Source organism: Cyprinodon tularosa, unplaced genomic scaffold (assembly GCF_016077235.1).
Source record: "Cyprinodon tularosa strain WSP-4 unplaced genomic scaffold, ASM1607723v1 ctg277, whole genome shotgun sequence".
NCBI classification, from domain to species: Eukaryota; Metazoa; Chordata; class Actinopteri; order Cyprinodontiformes; family Cyprinodontidae; genus Cyprinodon; species Cyprinodon tularosa.
The window spans coordinates 631,088-654,487 of record NW_024038982.1 but is presented as its reverse complement, the minus strand read 5'-3'; the positions used below and the strand labels follow the sequence as shown (position 1 = coordinate 654,487).

Genomic DNA, 23,400 nt, shown 5'->3' with positions numbered 1-23,400 from the left:
GATTTTTGTGTAGTCTTCTGCCCTCTGTTATCAGGTATACTGTATCTGATTGTTTACAATAGGATTTTGAGCAAAGTTTTTACCATTCAATTATGCAAAAGGTGTCAGACGCAAAACATTTCAGAAACCATATGTATCAAATATGATACGTTTGGCATTACAGGGTTAACTTAAGATATGACTCTTAAGATACAGAGTTAATTAGTGCACAGATTGCGAAACAATAAATGTGCCACCCCCTTAAAAATAACTAGACAGCCAATAATGTCTTAACTGCACAATAAACCTCTACAGCGATTGTAAAACACCAAGAAAAAATTTCCATATTGTGCAAAAAGCATAAATGTTTTCATCCCCCATTCTCATTTTCCAGCACTGCCTCAACTCTTTTGGGCATGGAGTTCACTAGAGTTTCTGAGGTTCCCTCAGGAATCTTCAACTCCTCCATAAAGACCTTGCACTTCTCCATCTTTGGTTTGAGAATGTTCATAAATACACTCAAGGTCTTGACACATGCTTGACCACATCGGCAGCTGTACCTTTAGTTAGTTTAGTAAGGCTGTAGTCTACTTGGAGATGCGTAGTATATGGGGTTGGGTTCATGTTGGAATACTGTCCTGTGACTTAATTTCTAAAGGGAAAAGATCAATTCCTGCTTTTTATGTCACAGTACGTGCTGACATTTTAGGTTCCTTGAGTGAACTTCAGCTCTCCACAATCAGCAGCACTCATGTTTCCCCTAAACCATAATACCCCCACCACCATGCTTGACTGTAGGCAGGACTCCATCTTTGACTTTCCTCACCCATTGGCTGGTGTTCTGTCAGATGAGCATACTCCATCAGACCAGCATACCCATAGTCAATATGAATCCGCAGGACGTCAGATTTGCATTTATCCCTTTAGTTTTGTACAAAAAACAGACTTTAAACTACCTTAGGTGGCGTGTATTTTTTCAGTCATGTACAAAAAAACCCCAAACAATCTTATTACTTACTTTTTGGTGTTTTTTTTAAACGTATGGCCATTTCACCGTAAATTGTTTTGTTTTTTTTGTGCATGACTAAAGGGATACATGCCGTTGAGGTAGTTTAAAGTGTATGTTTCATACAAAACCAAAGGGATAAACGCAAATCAGATGTCTTGTACATGCGTACTGACTATTGGTGTGGTGGTCAGACGGGATATGCTGATCTGACAGAACACTTCCATTAAGGCTCGACATCTGAATCTAATAAGTTTATCTTTGTCTCATGAGATCACAACACATACTGTAGTTCCAGTGATCCATGTCCTTCGCATACCTGTTTTCTGCCGTTTGTAGAATATACTTCATTCTGAGATGACAGCAATTGACTATATTGATGCATTGCCAGGCTAACCAACCCAAACCCAGACCTCTGCTTTAACAATTGCAGCACTCCATTTTATACTCATTTAATTTAATAAGTACTTAAACTTTAAGGCCTGCTCTGATTGCATCTTGTGCAGTTTTGCTATAAGATCTTTGCCACTGTACTGAAGCTTAGCCTTATAGCCTTTGCCATCTTTGTGTAGAGCAAAAATCAATATTTCCCCAGACCCTAAGAAGTTTTTGCCATGAGGTACATTGGTGAATTTCTAGTGACAAGTATGACAAAGCGTGAGCGCGATAACATAACATTAAAGACACCAGCTACATCTTCAAACCCCAGATCTTGTACAACTAATGAGTCACATGATACCAGGGGAGGGAAAATGGCTAATTGAGCACAAGTTTGACATTTTCACTCAGGGACCTACTCAATTTTCTTGCCAGCAATTTATACATTAATGTCTGTGTGTGTGGAGTTATTTTAAGAAACTACAAAATATACACGGTAATATGAGTTGTACACCAACTAATTTACATGTATTAAAGTGTCATATCTTGTGTGTCATTCCAAGGAAAGATTAAAAAAACAATACATGTACAAATATGTAAAAGGTCTACACACTTTTGTGAGCTCCTTTAGTAACCAGACGTGTTGATATGTGTGTAGGTTGGTGTCCATTCATCAATTTAATAAAATGACTGCTAGCACCATCCCTGCAGACTCAATTAAAAGACCAAAAGACAACAGCTAGTCACCTCACTTCTTCGTCAAACTGTGTGGATCAGCAGGCTGTCTCGACCCACATTCCCCACCAATTTACAGAAACAGATGGAGATAAAAGCACGAAGATATATACATGCACCTGCGGCTTGAGGCCTTAGGAAATCTCATCCTCAAGTAAAGACAGAGGCTATTTTCTGCCTGTTACAGAAAAGGTGTGCTTCCTGGGCATATATGTGGATTCAGCGGGACTCAGCAGCACCACAGGATGGATAGTTATGGCCGACAGAGCTGAGGAGAATTGCTCGATTTAGGTCTAGAGGACAGATGTGTATGGAAACCAATTGATGCAACTTAAGGTCTGCAGAAGCCATCATCCCATCCTGTGGTAGAGCTCCCTCATGCATAGGCACCACTCTTCCTGTGTGGTCTGCTCCAATCCAAAGAAAAAAAAGAAAAAGAAGGTATGAAATTACTGAAGGAGTGAGGGATTTAGAATTTTCTCTGCCAAGAAACAGTGTATGGCAGAATGGTGTCCGACGGTGTTCATCAGCACTACTGCAGCTTAGAGCCAACATCCGAGTGGAGGTGGCCACATTTTTAGAAAGGGAGAAAAGAGTAATGGGGAAGTGGTAAGCAGCACAAGAATTTTGAAAGGGCGAAAGCAAAGTGCTCGTTCGACAAGGAGTGTACAAGGGGCTAAATAAGGTCAGACGTGCCGTTACCAGGACAACAACCAATCCAGAGCTGGGACTGGTGCCAAGCCAATGCCCCACCCAATCTATCGTTTGCTTCTTTCGTTTTTATTCCCCTGCATTACGTCTGTTGGGCAGCCTAAACCTCAGTAATGAGTGCTCTCCATGTTTTCAGTGGTCTAAATAGAGCGGCTGCATAAATACAGGTGCCAGACTTGAACCCAGTAGCTGTACATCACTGCCACAGTCCAGTGGGGTCAATTTATAAGATCAGAGCAGGAATACTGCCTACAAAAGAGGGATTCAAATTCTACATTAAATCCATCAAATAACATTGCTTGAAAGTGACAGTATATACCCATAAAACAAATAGGTTGATGCAGTAAATTAGTTCAGCTAACTTCCAGTATGGCTCTAAAGATTTATACAGATCTCAGCAGAGCATTCAGGCAATTTGATGTAAACTAGAAAGTGGAGAGCAGAGATTTTTTTAAGGCCCCTCATTTAGATGTCCACTGTTATGAGTGGTCAAAGAAAAAAAAGATATACAGAGGAAAATGGTAATGACCCATTACAGAGCACCGACATTGTTTAAAATATTTATTTAGGCTTTACAAGGAGAGCAGAAACATAAAATAGTCATCATTCGGATGGTAAGTTTCTGCGACTGTTGTAAACATGACCTAATCACACAAAAAATAGAAGGATGAAGAATTTATATCGGGACATTTCGATCTTAGAAAAACCTAATGAAAACACCCTCAAATCATATAAACGTTTTCTAACTCTAAATTCATGCACTGATGTACTGCAGTGAAGAGTAACCCTCCTGTTTTGTTTCTGTAAAGCTTAGACACTGCTGATTTCAAAACATGCTGTAAATCCTTAAAAGGGAAAAAGGCTATCCAAATCAATCTGTCTATAATTTTTTTAAGCCATCTGCCTATTGTCCACTAAAATTACAGCAGGAAATGATCACCAATATTCTCCCACAGGATTTTTTACAGAGCTGAATTATATTATATATATATATAGAGGTTTCTAGACTTGATTTACTGAGTGAAGTTCACAGTTTGGTAAGAGGTTCTCCAGTTGAATCGCTATTGTTCTCTAGAGCTTTGGCCTCCCATATATTTAATTTATAAGCTTCTATTTTCTCTTACAGGGCTATAGTGAAAGATAATTTTCAATATATCCTGCTCTGGAATTCAATTTCTTTTATCTGTTTAGCATATTTTATTAATGATTTGCGTGTTAGTGTAGCTGGAAGAAAACTATTCTCTGCATGTATTCCCAAAAGACTGCAGTACCTTGTCTTAAATCTGAGATATCAGAAAGGCTGAAGCCAACACAAAAAGCAGGCCTGTTCTACGAACGGCTGAAAGCTCAAAAGGATGAACCAGAGCTGCCATGCTGTATTCCATTAGGCCTTCATGGTATCATGTGAAAATCTCACTCTCACAGACTGAAGGAAGCACAGATATGTCTCAACATATTCTAAAGAGAGGTTTACACTTTAATATTCTTAGATCTTTATGCCTTTCCATTATTTTTAAAAACACATTTTACCGACACATTTAAGGCATCTTCACTCAGCAACTGTATCAGAAATGTTTTTGTTTTCAGGGCCTTGCAGCTTTAAATTGAGATCCACTCAAAGATCCCTTACACAGAATAAAATATATATATATATATTTCTTCACTCTGACCAGCTGGTGACACTTTGAGCAAATGAAGCTGGGTAACCTGCAATTCCACTGTGCATTTCTAATGAGTACCCCTTTAATATCATGTGATATATTCTTTTAGGCAGTGTTTGTGCCAATCATTTTAGCTTTAAGGTACATATTCTATATTGTTTTTATTTTAACTGTTTACTTATGCTGATCAGTGGCCCAAGTCTGTCAGCCCACCTGTTTAAGTAGGTTAAGGAGGACATGAAAACATAACACCTTCAAACACATGAACACATAAACACACAGTAACCCAGACATAGACAGTACACTGAAAAGGGCACTTGCAAAGCACATACACTCAGCCAATAAATCAGACCTGGCTTTGAAAATCCATCATTTGCAAAGTAGGTCAGCCTTCTGACTGTGAATCTTCTGTCCAATTTATGTACGCCATTTTTTTCTTGTCTTGTTACCCATAATTTTCAGGTCAATACTAGATAGGCAAAGCATACCTCTCTTTCTAATCCCCTTTGCCTTCCCCAACTGATTTTCATCCATTGCCTACTGAGGACTAGCTGGTCGGTGGGCTTAAGCTGTCCTGCAGTTTGTGAGTCAAACACACATACAGAACATGTCTATGAGACAAGCTCAAATACATCAAACTGGCCTGAATAATTTAAAATGTGGGAGGGAGAGAATAGTAGGGAAGAAGAGGAGACCAGTGAAGAAGAGTCAAGGAGTAAATCGGGTGATTTCTCCCACTCAGTGCCTCCAAGTCTTGGTCAGTGTACTTAAGAACTTCTATTCTTGGTTTTGCTCCCCTTTGCCATCTTTCAGCCCCATGTACCTAAGGCCTTATTTCCTTCTCCAGTCTTTGTGCCTACACCTTACCACCCTCTCTTTCCGCTACTATTTTACCCACTTTGGCCTCCCTCCCCTCAGTCTCTCTCTCTTTGTTTATCTAAGCACTTTCACGGTCACTGCTTTAGAATCCCAGGAGTCTAAACTGCCTGCTTCCCCTCTCCCACCCTCCTCACAGCCGATCCATGCTTTCCATCTTTTGCCGTCACATCAGTTGAGGTTCATATCGCTCTGTGTGTCGGGTGTATGGAAGGTCCATTTTATTCCCCCCCAAGGCATCCAGCTTTGGCCTGTTCTAGTCACGCAGAGCTACCCGCCCGTTCAAACCCCATAACTTGTGAACAAATACAGCAATCAAAAGGGGAAATACATTAACCTGGAATTGTTTTTTTTTTCTTTTCATCATTGTGTTTTATGGCTTTGTCACAAAAAAATGTATATTACACAAACATATCTAGAACAACAGCTTTGGTTTTGATTTGTGCATTAACAATAATGTGTGTCCTTGCTGGTTGGCCTCCACTTTCTTAGAAAGGCCAGTTGAGGCCAAAGTTCCACAACACGGATGAAAGGTTTAGACACAATAACACGGGAAGGAGGAGGGGGGGAGCGGGATGGATTTAGGAGTAGAAAGGGAGGAAATGGTGAGGGTCATGAGGAGAGGTGCAGACAGGATTAACTGATTAATTTGGGATTAGAGATGACTGCTCGGCGTTTTAGGTAATGAACCACAATGACCCAAAAAAATTATAAGATTAGCACAGAGGAGGTAAGGTATGCGGTGCCATTTTTTTTTTCCTATTCATTACAAAAACCTGATGCAAAAAAATGCAAGGAGTAGATATGTTTTCTTTTTGTATTTTAATTTAGTTAATAAAATTTGTTTTAAAGACTAATTCATCTATAGACAAACAATAAATGAGTGGTAGATTTCATGAGGCTTTTGTGTCTGAATGTTTGAGGTAAACTGATGTATTAATTTCATAAACATCAAGCATCTGCTCAAGTGTGTTGAAAAGAGTAGGGCAAATAAGACAACCATTTGCCACTGAATACAGGGGATGCGTACGTTCTCCTGCTGCAAGGCCACAGATATGGAGATTGGCAGCAAGGCTATTTCACCCATTTTGGTTAAAAAAAAAAAAACAAACAAGAAAAAACAAAAGTAAACACAAAAAAAAAGCTTCTGCTCTGTATCCTGTTGGACTTAAAAAAAAAAACCATAATCTTATCATTTTTTCTTATCAAGTAAATTAAGATCGGGGTGAAATAATAAATTCAACTGACAATTTTATACACAATATTGGTAAGAACAAGGTTATATATGGAAATAAAAAGGTTAACTTTTTAAACTTTTTGTAGTTAAAAAAAGGAGAAGAAAGGTTTAAAGAAACAAACTGTGAAAATAACGTTATCAGTGTATAAAATTCCTCTCCAAGTTCAATAATTACACATGTTTAAGGTTTTTGCATTTATTTTTATTCTATACTAGTTCCACTATCAAAAAAAAATATTTTAAATATTCTTGCTGTTTTTGCATTCTACGTTACGTTTTCTCAACTGTGTTAGAAAATTCAGATGCCAGAAATCTCATTTTTAACCTTTAGGAGGTTTTATGAGTTCCAAGTAAATAAACATGTGCAATGATGAAGAAGTAGCAAAAGTGATATTTTTGGATTAATTTAAACCTGAAAAAAACTTTACAATAAGAAAATGCATTGGTTAGAGGAGTGGAAACAACGAAAGGGTTTCTTATTGACTATGGTTCACAGGTTGTGTCCTTGTCTGCACTCAGAACAGCACACAGGACAGAATATTGAGCCAAAAGAATCCAACAAGTTGGGCATCCTCGTCTGTCTGAGCAGAGGTCACTTTTAACACACCACACACGCTGCAGAATTATCTCATAAATCTATTCTAAGGGCATCAAAATAATCAAGGTGACTTACAAGGGGAATATGAGGGTAAAGATCAACTCAGTTATCTTGCACTGTGAACCTGACATCAGTAATGTCAAGTCCAAACAATTTGTATCAACCTGTCTTTTCTTTTTCCCTACTGATTGGGAAGAAAGCAGCAAAACTCAATATTTAAAATTAGTGAACGCTCCTTGAAGATTTTTAAGTAGATTAGTCAACTTTAGTCAAATTGTTAGCTTTACCTTTTCTTGTTTCTAAATGAGTCTAAAAACATTAATACAATATGATGTTAATAATAAAAAAATATTCTATAATATTTATTTAAATAGTGCTATCAAGGCAGCACTTCAAAGTTTTTTTTAGACATGAATTAGTGTTAAGCTTAGACGTTACCTTTCTGGACCTAAACCTAAACCTCAAAGAGAGTCGTTTTGAACATTCAAAATTAAACACAGAATTGTGAAACAGAATTTTCTTAATGGCGGAACAGAACAATGTTCCTTTCTAGTCAAAGCGGTGTAATGACAGAACATGAATGAAGATCAGCATCACCTGTGACCAAGTTACGCATCAGTTAAAGATCACTGAGAACACTCACAGTTTCATTTGTGGAAAGATTATTTAATAGTAATGGCATTTAACCCCCCCCTAAAAATGTTGGAGTAAAATTTTATTTTGACATTATTAAAAGTAAATGTATTCCAGGTTAAGTAGTATCGATTTTGTTGTGGCGAGGCTATGGGTCAAACACTGGGGGCTTTAGTTTTGCATCAACATATGGACCCATTACTTTTTACCCAAACAGCCTACATTAGCAGTGTCCGATAATCAAAAAGGGTTGTTTTTAAATCACGTTTTTACCTAAAACTATAAACATTTGTAATATAATTATCCAAGACCCGAGTCTATGAAGCTGTAGGCCTACTGTCTCAGCAAGCTTCAGCATGGTAAGTCTAATCTGTTTTATTACAGTACATACACTATAGCCCTACCAACATGTTTGCTCTAATAAAAATCCAACTCATCACTTTTCTTTTCTGCTTTTAGGTCTGCAAAAAGATTTTGACTTCTAAGAAGTCTTCTAACCCGCCCCCCCCCCCCAAAAAATAAATAAATAAGCTAGATACATTTTTGAAGTAAGAATTTTAAAACATGGGATTGGTTTTATAAGAAATGATCCCATCCAGCATAAATAAACTTTAACAAGGGCCTAAACATCAGAATAATAGATAAAAATTAAGTTGCAAATGAAAATAACTTCAACCATTTCCTCGTACATCTGTTTTTTATGATTTGAAGTACAGCAAGCGTGTGAAAAACCAGTAAATGTTCAACAGGAAACCTCAGAGAGGCTCTTTTGGATTTATAGTGGATAATTTGTTTATACAGAGGCTTTGGCTCCAACCTACACACTGACTGAGAGAAAGAAATATTAAAAAAAGATTAAAAAATATCTAAATAGAAATAAAACAACCCGAGTTAAAATAAAGAAAGTAGCAGATCATCAAGAGATGTGGATCAAATTGTGAATTTCATTTGTAGTAGAAAAAAATCTTGACATATAATTGCACCAGCTTAGTCTCAAAGAACCTGAGCTCTTGCAGGTCTAAATGGGCTTCTGATACAGTCCCTTGTTCTTTCCTATTCAGTTGACTTCTCCACTTTATGAAGCTGGAAGGTGCCGTCAGCTCTAAATGAAGTGTGCTTCCTCCTCAGGCTCTCCCCAGAGTCTGAGGAGCCACGTGTTTGCAGGCAGGACTATGCTACTATCGGTATCATGTGCTTTCTCTCCTTACAACTTCACACAGCCTGCGTCATGAAGTAAGGGGTGGAGGAAAGGTTTGCTCCTCACTCCCTTACTCTGATGGTTATTGTAATGCTTTCAGACACCCTCTCCCTCTCTCCCCTCAGCCCCATCTTTCATCCCTGGGGGCCTTCCTGAGCTGTTTGGGGAGTTGAAATCTGTTGACTCTTTCCCCACCGTCCCCTCCTTAACACATTCTTCATACCTCACTTCCTCCACTGTGGGTCTAATGTTTTTCCTCTTCTCTAGAGCCTTATAAAAATGAAGCGGTGAGGCAGCATGTATGTTCATTTGTGTTGTGTGTGGCACCGGATTGTCTGTGCAAAACCAAAATGAGGCAGAAATCAGTGCTTCGCAACACTGTGGGCAGAAAATAGGCTGTGCCGTTCCATACTTCTGGGAGGTAGAACCAAAATAATATTAGTTTTTGTTCCCAGGTGTGGAGATTTATTACATTTTTTTTCATACCATTTTTGGAAGTTTTACTTTATGCTCCTGCAATAACACAAGGCAATGCATGTAAATGTGTAAATGTTAGGAGAATATCCAGGGTTCCCACATTGTCTCTGCAGTTAGATGAAGGGATATTTTTCTACAGTTGATAAAAGTTTAACCAAAGGAAGGAAGGAAGGAAGGACATTAAAAAGGGTACAAAATATGACATTTGATCAGAGACCAAACTGATTAATGGACAAAGGATTGTATAACTAGATCTAAATCAATAGATGAAATAAAAAGTAAAATAAAAAGAGTCTATGGATAATTGCCTTTTTATCGTTTGAGGTTCTTCTTCTAAAAGAGATTCTGGCTTAGACAAGAGTTCACTTGTCTAAAGTTTCTTTAAATTATCTGCTACCTTAATATAAGACCCAATGTGCAGAATTTATCAAGATTCATTATTACTTTTTATTACAGCAAGGGCCATATACCAGTATCAAGTTCTAACTAACATCAGGAAAAAAATGCTTCAAACCAGCTGAACTTTCCATCAAACTTTTCGTACATCTTAAAACACTACAGCCTGGAAAAATCCCATTATTACAGTGCTGCTCCACTACCATACCCGTCCTGCAACTATTGATCAGCTGGCTACAAAAAAGTGCACTTTTTTCAACTCACTTTTAAGAAACTCAAAAGCAAATACAGCTATGGTGTTAAAACAAGAAGAGCAACACTTGCTTTTTATGTCTAACAATTTATGAACTTCACTTTGGAGGGTATTTGCGTCGTGCTGTGAGGAACCAATTCTAACTCCAGTTATTTAAAACATGCTGCAAACTTTTTGTAAATTCCATGATACATATCAATTATGGTGTTTTTATTTTAAATATATTGTAATATTTCTCATATGAGCTTATGCCTTTAATCATTCTGATTTCAAACTTATATTTAACCTAATAAAATTACACATACAACCTCCTTTGTTCTTTTTAGACACTTTTTCCTAAGTAAAAAGATCAGTCAAAGCTATTTGATAGGCCTATTGTCAACCTGCACCCTTTTTGAAAGGGGCAATATTATGATAATGTTCATGGTAGACAAAATTTAGATAAAATATCATATTGTTCCAGGGCCACAGAAATTGTTCGTGCCACTACTATTCTCAATTCATAGAAAACACAAGGATCCTAATCAGGGATAGCTTCTAACTTGTTTTCAGCAGCAGTTTGACACCTTTTTAAATAGCTGCCCTTAAGCACAGAGGATCAGTGAAGGTATGATGCTTCTGTGTCCTTCAGGCAGTCAGGACCTTGTCTTGTACAATAATGCAGCCTCCTTCTACAGCCTTTTGCTCTGCCTGGCTCAATACCAATTCAATTTTTTTTCTACAGGAATTCCCAGGCTGCCTTTTTGGTAGGATTTCTGAGCTGAGCCGAAGAGCATTGTGCAAGGTTATGTGTACTTGAAAGCATGTGTGTGTTCAGTGTACACATGCGATAGAAATTCTACAACCCTCGTGTTGGCTAAACAAGCATCACATTGTTTTGTTTTATCCTGGATTAGACTGACAGCGTTTCCCACATTTCATGTCTACGCATACTCTACCTCCCCCGCCGGTTTAATTGCTGTTTTCTACATCAAATGAGCACACAGCTCGTTTGACACCAGCAACAGTGACAGCTCATTGTGAGCCATGAATGAATGAAGGCACCAGCAGACCTTTAACCACCATAACCGCCCTCTTTGCACGCACGCGGCACAGCAGCCATTTTGTTCTAAACAGCCTGCGCCGTGCCAACAGTGCAACTCATTTCGTTTCGCAGCGTTTCCAGCTCACTTGGAGACATTCACACGATGCAACTTATTACACCTTAATGCAGCCTAATATTGATGTATGTGTGTGCGCAGAGGAACAGGCGGACGTGGGGAGAGAAATTGGGAACGCGATGGGTCCATATGCAGTCTGGTGATAATCCGAGAAGGCGATGATAATATCTGGCTGGTAAATTGGTATCGATCGACTAAATATCCTGACCAGGAGGAGAAAGGCGGCTGTCCTTTCATGCCTGTACACCATGTCGGCTCCAACAGCTCCGAGCTGCACTGTGACTATCTGATCCATTTTAATACAGACGTCCTCACTCTTTCTGGGCCTCTGCCTCAAACCTCATTTTCAACACAGTATGCAGAGTCTTTGCGTGCACACTGATCTCAGAGTTACCTTGAACAAGAAAGATTAGTTTTGTTTTGAAACCATTGCATTTATATTGCATACAGTCTGGGGTGTAATATATCTTTTAAAATGGGGAATTGGACGTACATTGATGGACACAAAGAATGCATTATAAACACCATCAGGCACAAATAAGCATATCAAGTTATATCACGGTTTTATGTGTTTTTTTAAGATTTAAAATCCTAAGCAGGAAAAGTGCCGTAGTGTCTGGAGTTTGTTTCTTTCCAGCTGTGGGAAAACAAGAAATGCATCTTTCCCCTCCCCCACTAGTTGTTGCACAGTGCAGGTTTCCTTTCCCAAAAAATAATGAGATGCACCCATCAGTCATTAAAGTACTTTAATGCTTTTTATTAGCTTAGAAAAAAGAAAGAAAAAAAAACAACAAATAAGAGCAAATTATACATTTCATTAGGTTTTCTGTAAGTAAAAATTGGGATATTCTTACTCAAGGATAACATGTGGGAATTTTATTCCAGTCCTTCCATGATCAGTAATAACCTTAAAATGGTCTTGTCAATTATTCCTATAGTTTCAGACTAAGGTTAGGAGATTATATATATATATATATATATATATATATATATATATACATACACACACTCACACACAAAAAAGGCAACAATTTGCTTTTTCTGAAAACACTTTAGTCACACCTAAAGTCCCCTAACAAGTGGAACCACAACAATAACCCATTTAGATGAGAGGCCGGCGCAGCGGTTGGTAAATGTTCTCACAGCCGCACACCGCTGGCTGGAAGAGAGGATTCTTCTCAGTAAAAGCCACTTTCACAGCTTGTTTTTAGAAGGAGAGAAGTTTGAAAACTAAAACAGTATCATATAAAAATCATTTCAACATAATTCATATTTGGGGGTGTTTTTGATGCTTTGCAGATACATTTCTAGGCTGTGAAATTTATCACAGCTCCATCTAATTAATACTAATAATATTAATAATAATAAGAAGAAGAAGAAGAAGAAGAAGAAAAAATACAAAAACAAACAAAGACTTATCAAAAAGTGCACATGCAAACACCCCTTGAAACTCATTTCAGCCGAAAACAATGGCACCAAATGTCAATTCTTAAGCTCTTACAAAGCGCAAAAAAAATTCCTGCCCTGCATTGTTTTCCGAGGCAGCTCAAGGGTACACACAAAACATGCTCAGTCTGAGATAATACTCTCAAATCCACAGTAGTCAAGGCATGCTCGCTAAAGACAGACAAGGTACACAAATGCATCTCAGAATCTACACAGGTCGCAGCCAAGCAGTTCCTGAGACAATGGAGGAAAAACAAGGTAAAAAGAAAGAGAGACACTGATACAGCTTCATGACAGATGAGGAGGAGAGGAGGGAGGGAGAGGAGGAGGAGAGAGAAATTGCTTTGTTAGCAGGACAGGGAATAAAGTGTAATTACCTCACTGTGGGTTTGTTGATTATAGTTCAGCCAGGTTCTCCGTGTTAATCATTTACCAGGGGAAGACAGAGATTAGTAGAGACAGACACAGAGAGGGGAGATAACAGACAGTATGAGAAATACTTTCATTTGAGCCCACACATGCAACAGAGATGCAAATTATGCTTCATGGCTGCTACATAATTAAAGAAAAACACAAAAATAAAAAGAATCTTCTCTTGTCAACATGGGATTACAAACACGGTCTGCTTTTGCTAAAGTCTGCCGTGTTCATCCACAGCTCGCATTGCCACACCAATCACACCAGTGTGTGTGTGATGAGGGTGTGGTGCTGTATGAACAGTGTGATTTACTTGGGTATTTAAAAGAGATCATTCATGAGCACTCGCAGAGATAAATGACGTATAAATAGAGCAGAGATTACACGGAAGACTTGCAAGGGCAATTTTCAGTAGATATACAGGAAAACCAATACATATATTCACATCGTCATGCACTGTTTAAACACGATCCACTGGCTCGGAGCTGAAGCTCAGAGTTTGGGTGACGGATAAAAGCAGATGGGGGGGCTTGGAGGGGGCCTTTGTTATTGTTGTTTTTTGCTTTTTCCAAACTTAAAAACTGGGTTGATATTTTGAAACAGCTGGGAACATGTTATATCGTAATTATGCCCGTTAACGCTAAATAAGCAATTTCACTACTACTTGGATGTTTTTTGTTTTTATCCAGTGTTTCAGGGATTTACAGCAGTACATGTGGGTTTGCAATGTTTTTTGTGATAAAATGTGAATGTTGAAACTATGAATCTTCTACTGCTCACTTTAAATGCCACTTTCTAAATTAAAAACATTTTGTATGGGGTAGAAATCTTCACAGCTTCAACTTTGATATACTGTGCTTGGCGTAACTATAGGTGCAATGGCACATTTGTATTCATTTTAGGTTTTGGGTTACAGACCACTAAATTACAACAGATACTTCAGTGTAAGAGGAGAAAAAGAAAACATCTTTACAATAAACAAGAACAGAAAAGGAAATGTCACTTTAAGATATAGAAAAACAAAAGAATTTTGCCTTTTACAAGGACAATTACATTTTAGGTCCAAAACTAAACGTGTCTCCTCTTCTACTAATGAAAATATAACTAATTTAAAAAGCATGATAATGAGATAATACTGAGGATACTCAACTTTACTGTCAGATTCCCTTATTCACAAATCATTGCGAATTCTGCACGCTGTTAATGAAAAACAAGCATGCAGTTCTTCAGCCGCCTCCGCGCAAAAATGTATGAAACAACTTGCATTTATTCATGCTTTAGATTTTTGGTCATTTTTACATTTTAAGGGTACATCTTCACTTTCTTAGTGACATAGAGGGTTACTTGTAGTTATTTTGACTGCATAATTCCTGTAGTGACAGCTGCACCATGACAGTTTAGTAAATATATATTGAACCATTGCTGTAAATAGGCATTACAAAAAAAAAGAAACATAAAAAGGTCAAATTTTTACAGTAAAGTATTATATTTTAGGGCTACATGGGAGGAGCAGGAGTAGAATAAGACATAAATAGAGGCCTGATTCGCCACCATCCCATCCTGTAGAGACATTACATGTCTTCCCCCTCTCTCCACCCAATTTCCAGAAGCCCCTCCCTCTCTGAGATGGCTGAACTTTAGCCTTATTTTAAGGGGCTATAAGCAGAGTTACTGCTTCTCCTCATCAAAAGGAGGTGGTCATGACAACTAATAGGATGTCATCTGGAAATCTCCCTTCCTTGTACATCCTACAGAAAACATGCCCTGGGACAGAATACTGGGGGGCATTATGCCAGTTAAATTCTAAAACCTTGACTTTTTGCAAGTTTGATTTGGTAGAGTCTACGGGGATAAAGTAGGCAAAGAAGAAACATAACATTTAAAAGAACAAAAGCAAAGAATAAAAATAAAGTTAAGTCAAAGATACTGCAGACCTAAGTTTGGCCAATTTGACAGAAAGGAACAATGATAAACTGAAGGAGACAAAGATGAACTCTCAGGTTTCGGTATGGGTAACGTTTGTCCGTGTTACAGAAAAGTAACTCCTATGCAGCATCTCTAAAATCACATCTTGCTTTTAGTAATTCAATATGGGGAGTTTTGAGTAAACTTTCCATCAGATTCCTGTGTGGATTTTATGAAGATAAATCCAGCTTCAAAAATAGAATAAAAACAAGACACTGCTTGCATCAGCAAAAAGGCTGGTCAAAGTGCTTGACTCAACAGGTTTTACAGGACACGGAGGTGCAGAAAGAAAGTATGACTATGCCAGTAAAAGAGTTGAAGTCTTCTACTCAGGAGAGAGTTAGGAAATATTGCCAGCACTCACAAATACACTCTAAGAAGTGTGGTTGTATAATTTAACTCAGCTTTACTGCTCCAGGAAGTATATAATTTCTTATCTAATAAGAGACGATTGCTCTAAAGGAGGCATAGCTGTAAAACCAACCATGATCGTAAACTCTCTTCATAAAAATCATAAAAGAGGGCGACCACTTGAGTGCCACAAAGACAGAGGCCAGGGTACCTGATCCCACAGCGCTCGCTACTGACCCCCATCACTTCCATTACAGAGCTCCATTTTTCAATCAGGAGGGTGCTAAATGTGCGCCTGTTAAATGTGTTTCACAGAGCCTGTGTAACAGGCATATTAGCAAGCATTGGGCAGAGCGACGAGGCTCTTCTGTCTCCATTCCACTGCCCCCGCTTCATTAAAACCATAAATCTAGATGTCGAAGGAAACCTGGCAGCCAGAGACTGTCTCCTGTCAACCACACTAAAGAGACCTTGTCCTCCAACAAGTCACATAACATGAGCTCCTTTTGTAACCTATGTATTTGGGCTTTTTGTTGTTGTTTTTTTTATTTGTATTTGTGTTTTGGGGCATTTGCTATTCAAAACAGGTTTTATCCAATGAGTGTGAACAAAAACTTGCGATATTTAAATTCTCAGTTAGCCAAGTCCTGAGTTGTTAACGTAAAGCCTATTGAGATAGAATTCCAGTGTTTTTTTTTTTTCAAAATGAAATAAAAAAAAAATACTCTTTACAGCTGAAGTTATCGGTTTTTCTTGAGTTCTAATTTAGATTTTACAGAAAATGGTCATTTTAACTTAAATGAAGTGAAAAATATGTAGAATTCCTAAATTATGTACGCATATTGACCTCGTAAGAGAAAAATCTCTTGACATATTTGAATCCCTTGCCCTGATTATTTCATGCTTTTCTGTGCCCCCATGAAAACATGCTGGCCCCCTCCTGGCCCCCTGGTACATTTGGTCTGGAACCGCCACTGTTACCAAGTACTGTAGCTATACCAATATGTGTTTCTGTTAGGGCTCCAATAAAAAATTATTTTGTTAATTGATTAATCTGTCAATTATTCTTTCAATTATTCGATTAATGATATCAATGTATATCAAAAGCTTCCTTGAAGAAGACTTTTTACGAATTAAAACCAGGTGAAACTCGTAACTTTAGCACTTGTGGAATTCTGGATAGAACAGAGTCATTTTTTTATGTTAAATGCAAAATGTTTATTTATTCATTTATTTTTTTACGATATTGATATAATTACTGCTCCAAGTGGGTTGCTCTATCAGCTAAAGGCATGTTTTACAGTCTCTATACTACATTTAACAATTAATCGATTACTAAATTAGTTGACAATTATTTCAATAATTGATCAATCGTGATTCATTGTTTCGGCCCTAGTTTTTATTATGATGCACTAAGTTTGCTCGACTCTCTGTATCCATGCTTGAAACTCCTAAACTATTGCTTTAAGAAGTAAACTAATAAAGATGCAATAAACCCTGAATATCAGTATGCAGGGCTGGCTAGCTAACAACTAGAAGAAAAGTTTTAAAGAAACTCACAACTTCAATACAATAGTTTTCATTTAGCTGTTTGAGGGTGCATTTTAGGTGCCCGTTGTGATGGGATGACATTTTGTAAAATATTAAAATCAGCTCAAAGCTGCTGCAATATAAGGTTATTTATTTAAATGAGTTATTAATATACATGGAATAAGTCATTTGACACTGTATTATTGCCCATTTTGATATTGCAATGATGTGTGATTGAATATTTTTTTGAAGTTCTAATTTCCACATGGACACAAAACTTATAAAGCAGAATTTAGGCATATATCTCAAAGTCAAGTCACTTCAAGGAAAATAAAGGTGAATTTTTAACCTCCTCTCCAAATCAATACCAGCCTTGTTGTTTCCTTCTCTCACTCCTGAGGGAAATAAGAGCAACTAAACGTTCCTCTACCGTCTTGTGTCGACTAACTGATCTGAACAATAAGGGGTCAAGCTGTTTAAACAGATCTAACCAGAAAAGCCTCAAAGGAATTTCAACACTATTAGCAAATATTAATAGTATTATTGCGTCTAAAATTACTATATAAACTATAAAACAACATCAGCTACATTCAACTCTTCTAGCTGAAGTGCAAGAAATCGAATTGTGTAGCTTAGACTCTTGCAGTGCAGCAGGTAGCAAACATTAAGCATGGTATCCCAGACTCTGTGCTTCTCTCCACTCTGCCCGACTGCTTTTACAAGCCTCAAGATAACCTGGTTGGCTAGAAGGCAGCTAATAGAAAATATGGGATGGGAAAATGACTGAAGCTCAACTAATCACACTGCCAATAACCATCACAGGGCAGGAGGGAGTCATGAGATATAAAGGAGGGGGAGCACAGACAAATAAATGAAATGGAGAGCAGGATGTAACAAGGGAGCTAATGAAGAAGAAGGGTGGGAAGGAGAGAAGAGGAGCGGGAGTCCGGGGTATTCTGGACATCACAGATCCACTGATAGCTTTGTGATTGGGTGATGCTGCTGATGAGAGTGATTCTCTGCCACAGTGGGTTACCCTCCACCTGATGGCATTGTGATTGTGTGCTGCGCGGCAGAGTGTGTGCAGCCCCGCCGCTGGCTGTGACCATTCATCCCCAAATCTCTGGGGGACGTGAAGGTGCTTCCTAATCCTTGCAGAGTTCCTCCAAAAAAATCACGTTTCTGATGGATCCCCATTTACAGCTCTAGGTTTTGTTCACCAAGATAGAAGCAATATAGGTAGACAAGACAAGAACAGCAGTAATAACCAAAAAAATATATGAGGGGGGAATTATTGGCTTTAGAATTTGAGCTTTAGATCCTTCATTAGGACATGTGCAAAAAAAAAAAAAAGAACTTTCACAACAAAAGACCTAAGGTGAAGATATATTGCAGCCGTAGAGAAGCATTGCATTTCTACTCAAATTTTGTGCATTTCATGAACGTTTAATCACAACAAAGAAATAATCTGCATGCATAGCTTACCTACTCCCCACAACGTGCCTCTCTGGTTAAAAGGGTGCATATATTGGTAAAGTTTCAACTCCCTGAAACATACTTTTTAGTGACAAGTCCGCTAAAGCAAAGCTGGTCTGAATATTTCCCCCCAGGTAGCTCTCTGAGCAGAAAGGGTTTGCAAAAAATTAAAACTTTGCATGGCTCGGTCAGCTCTATCAAGGTATTTTCAGAGAACTAAAGGGATGTATCATACCATTACTAGTATGAAGTCTATAATTAGGGCTCAAAAAAGTGTTGGAGAGGTACATTATTTCTTTAATGGCCTTGCTTTTACATACTGTGCTCACTGCTGGGCAACTACCTGAAGAAAGGCTTCTGCACTTAGTCTCTTGGTATAACCACAAGAATAAGAAATTCTTTAGACTGGAAATGGGTTTTTTTTTTGGGTTATACAATAGGGACAGTGTTGGTATGAAAACTAAAAGCACCACAGATAACCAATGCAGTTATAAAACTACTTCTGACAGGCCACAACGTATTCACTGGCAAATGAAGCACTGCTACCAGAGCAGGTAGCATGACTAACAACCCAACAATGTTCCATTAGGAGAAAACAGCAACAAGGTATAATATATTACTGATTAGTTTAGCAGATAAAAACTGTGTAAAACCATTGTTTTACAATTAAACCATTTTACATATTTCCCAATCGTAAAAATATTTGGACATTAGAAAACCTTGACACACACACTCAAAGTCACCCTACTATGCAAATTTAATAACAACCTATGGTTACTCTTACCTCAAGAGTAACCATTTTTTTCTTTAAATGTAGTTAGAAACTCATGCTCAGCATACAACCTAATCTTATTCTTTGAAGTCTGTGAATCATCCATGAACTCTTAATGGGATTTGCCTCACAGTCCTCTCAATGCTGCATGTGCATGCACAGCTCTACCTTCCACTAAACTTTCCAATATGCTGCTTGTACACATTTTTCTGAACATCTACCTACTTTAGCAAATCCTTGTTTGGCTTAGCCTCCATGTGAAGAGTATCAATAACCATCTACTTGATAGCCTTTGAGTTGGATGTAATCATTTTCTGAGCCATAACGGTTTGTTTGGTTCAGGTCAGCTAAATTCATGAACGTTTCCATTTGGTTTCCTGCAGACCAAATCTTAAAAAGAAAAACTGAGAAGCAAAGACTTATCATTGCTCGAGTTCATTCTGTTATGCCTATCACACTCCTTCCACTCAGTTGTATAATATCAGATCACAATACTCTAAACAGACATCTTCTTTAACTTGTCCTTTTAGTCATTTGTAGAGAGGGTCAGTAACCTGCAAGGCCACTAGCCATAGTGTCCATTAAAAAAAAAGGCTTTTGCCTTTTGGCTTCCCTGGCAGTTATGCATATAAATGAACAGGTATGAACATTTGCAATTTAATTGCAAATTGTGAAGCCAATCTAGGAAAAATGTCAACATTTTTAATTAGAAGTCGACTGTAGTAGTGAGAGTCTCTAAACAAGCCTGTAAGACAATGTTTAATGTGTTTTTGTGCCTAAACCGTCAGGTTACACACTTCAACCCCTCAATTAGACCACCCTGAAACACCCGGATATGCAGCTGAGCCTCACTCTGCCATCCTAATGGCCCCAATCAACACATTACACACATCTTTGCATCATTTAACCAATGCACAAAAGCACTTAAGACCTTAATGAACACCTGTGCTGTGAGAATGTTATCTGTTGTCATTAATCACAACAAACATTTAAAGAGAAACCCATATTTCTGACTGTGTTCAAATATCATAATAAGTAACTGCAGTGTGGTTATTATGGAAAGATAAGAGGCTGCACTAGGAAGGGAAGAGCAGATAAACGGGTCTTAGGTGAACCCTGATTTCCACTGTATCAACCTGGCTTTTCGAAACTCAACCAGCCTTACAGCCTTTAGGCTTTACGCAATCAAACCTGCTTTACGCTCCTCTTTAATTAAGCCCACATGGACGCGATCAGCTGCATAGCTGAGATTCTTTTAAACAAACTAAGCTCCAAGTCATGCTTCAGGAGCTCAGAGTTGTGCAACAGTGTGGCTGGGGCAAGTTCAGACCGGCTGGGTTTGTTTTACGCAAAGGCTGGACGACAGAATGAGCCAGATCTGATCTGATTTGATCTACTACTGCTCTAGATCGGATAGATTCTCACCTTGTGTTTGTGGAGTTCCAGTGAACCACGTGTCTCTTTGCCACAACAGAGATGATATTGAGGAGGAAAACTGCTGCTTTCCATGCGCCCGCAGGTACCGGTGCTCCAAAGCAAACCATCCTGGAGAGGCTGTTCTTCCTGCAGGCGGTGCAGAGGGAGGAGGTCAGGTTGGCAGACCTGACAGAGAACTTTGCCGATCAGCTGTTTCAGTTGCACTTTAAAGTTTCACCAACTCATGCACGGTGCCGCATCTGCACAATACCAGCTACTGTTCCCGTTTGGCATGATGCCCCACTCAACACCTGTTCAAATCTTGCAGAAAAAAGACGAAACTAAAAAAATAAAAAAAATAAATCAGAGGTAATAAAAACGCAAGGTGAGACTCCACATAAGAAAATAATGCTCCTGAGAATTTGCTCACAGCCAGAATGTTATTTTAAAGTAGAAATCTCTTCAAAGGAAGACATCACCTGAGTTTGAAAGGCTTTCTAATCAATTAAATCCAATATAGAAGCTGCCAACGGGTTTGGCAGAAACAGGCGGATGCACCAAGCTGAGGGCGGGGCTGGGGAAACTTCTGGCCAATCGGCTCCTAAGGGTGTGGTTTTGTTTGACACTAGAGTGCAACAGTTAAATCCTTGAGAGGTGCGCCCACTGGTGTGGGGGCACCGCCTGCAACTGCTTCTTTATTACAGTAAAACCCAACATCAATTAGTTTGACCTTTTTACATAGCAAAGACGGATTGTACGAAACCAGGTCCCAGGGCAGAGGGATGATAAATGTCCCCGTCTTTATGGAGAAAAAACTAACATAAAAAACTAAAGGTGCTATATACAAATACATTTCTGAGTGCAATATCTCCAGCTTTTCCTTTAATGCATTTTTTATGAGATGCAGGAGAATAAAGTAACAGGTTGTTGCTGAACTTTTTCATGCATTATTATCACAATGGCCTAAAACTATATGAGAAGGAACAAATTAGGTCCTAACTGATGGGTTCGTTCACAACATCTTAGTTAATTGGAGAACATTATTTTCTTAGCTGAGATGACATCAAGGCCAAACAGATTTAGAAAGGATATCAGAAAGAGAAATAAAGACTTCACTTGTTCATTATTGGGTATGATATCCCAATACCTCAAAGAGCCATGTTCATCAGTAAAATAAATTAAAGTGAATTGATAAAGGGAATATCCAGCCATCACATTGCTTAAAAAGAAGATATATAATTCCCATATAATTTCCATCATCCCAAAGGATGATGTGCTATTATGCAAAATGTGTGCATCTGCCCCAGCGTAATAGCAGAGAGCTTGTGAATGTGTTGGTTAGCTGCAAAAATGCCATTATCTTTAATGAAACAAGTCATTTACAAGTATAGGCCTAATGGCACTTAATGAGGAAGAAACAATTAATTTAGTAAATCTTGAAGCATCAATAAGAAAAAAAATTGACTGGGAATTCAACAAAGGTCTTTTTTTTTGCCGAAATGTGCTGTAGTTTGATGAAACCATAGCCATCTTTGTTAGATCTGGAAAATAAGGGAGGAAGTTTACAAGTGTGGGACACCCCCCATCTGGGAAGTGCCGGAGTGACACCATCATGTTGTTTGGCTCTTTTGTAGGGTATACAGTTTAGAAAGTAAATGACATTCTTAGGACCGGATATTATGCCGACATTTTGAAGGACCATCTCAATTTAAAAGGTAAAAAATAAAAAATTCGGCAAGAAATGCTTTTTCAATGGGCGATGAAACACAATTCTAAATCAGTTAATCACATGTTTTCAGACAGTTCTGATACATAAAAGTTCTTAGATTTTCTAGCCTTCTGACAACATTTATTTAAGGTATTTATGGCATCTAGCCACTCCAGATGTGCGTAATGTAGCATTCCTGACAGGATTATTAAAAACACCCTTTTGCACTTTATAAAACTTGTCCATGGGCAGCCCCTTAAAGTTAATAAGGTTAACCTTCTTTCCGTTGAATGTTAAGCCACTCATTTCCTTTCATACCTCTAAAAAGAACCACTGCATAAAGGAAGATGCAAGCATTAAATCTTTCTCACTTGGAAATAGCACTGGCATGCCTATTCCATGACGGATCTTGTTTTGAGAGTGACATTTAATCCAGAGGATTTAGCTTGTTGGTGTTCTGCTATGTATTAATTCTCTGGTTATTGTCAGCCTCCCCAGGGGAGGTGCTGGCCACCTTAATCACAATGTTCCTATGGGTGAAAGACACTGGTGGTCTTCTCTAATTATCTGATTTTGTAACATCTGTGCATCTGTGAGATCACTAACCCCTCCGTCTCCTGCGACTATCACTCATCCTTAAACCAGAGGCGTTGAGTTATTAGCAGCTGAAACTGAGTATTGGGCTTCAACTCCACAGGACTTCATCCTTATCTTGCTTTCTCCATCTTTCATTATGCGAGTGTGTGGCTCACTGTGTTTGTGTGTGTGGGACAAGGACTCATTAGCTTACTTCCTGGAGGTCCTGATCATTAATTTCCCATGATGCCTGCATGTTCCTATGTGGCAAATTCATCCCTGGTGAGTCTGTGCTACCTCTGCAAACACAAAGTAGACTGGAGGAGTCTTACTCTTGGCAGGGCTCTCTTTTTAAATTATTTTGATAGAACTATAGGACTAGATACTTCCTTACGAATATTTTGGAAGGACTTTTTTGTGTGATTTTTATTCTTTTTCTCAGAAA

General features: G+C 38.3%; 1 protein-coding gene across 2 annotated transcripts in view; it reads right to left on the bottom strand.

The window, feature by feature from the left end:
* The window catches only part of si:dkey-246i14.3 (ephrin-A4), a 57,539-nt gene extending 36,339 nt beyond the window's left edge, over positions 1-21,200 (bottom strand). The window contains exon 1 of one of the 2 annotated variants that reach the window (XM_038290241.1): positions 20,681-21,200. In XM_038290241.1, coding sequence (XP_038146169.1) covers positions 20,681-20,799 — 119 coding nt within the window. In that variant the 5' untranslated portion in view covers positions 20,800-21,200. The remainder of the gene's footprint in view (positions 1-20,680) is intronic. The other variant, XM_038290240.1, reaches the window with a different exon arrangement.
* Between the last annotated feature and the right edge of the window lie 2,200 nt (positions 21,201-23,400).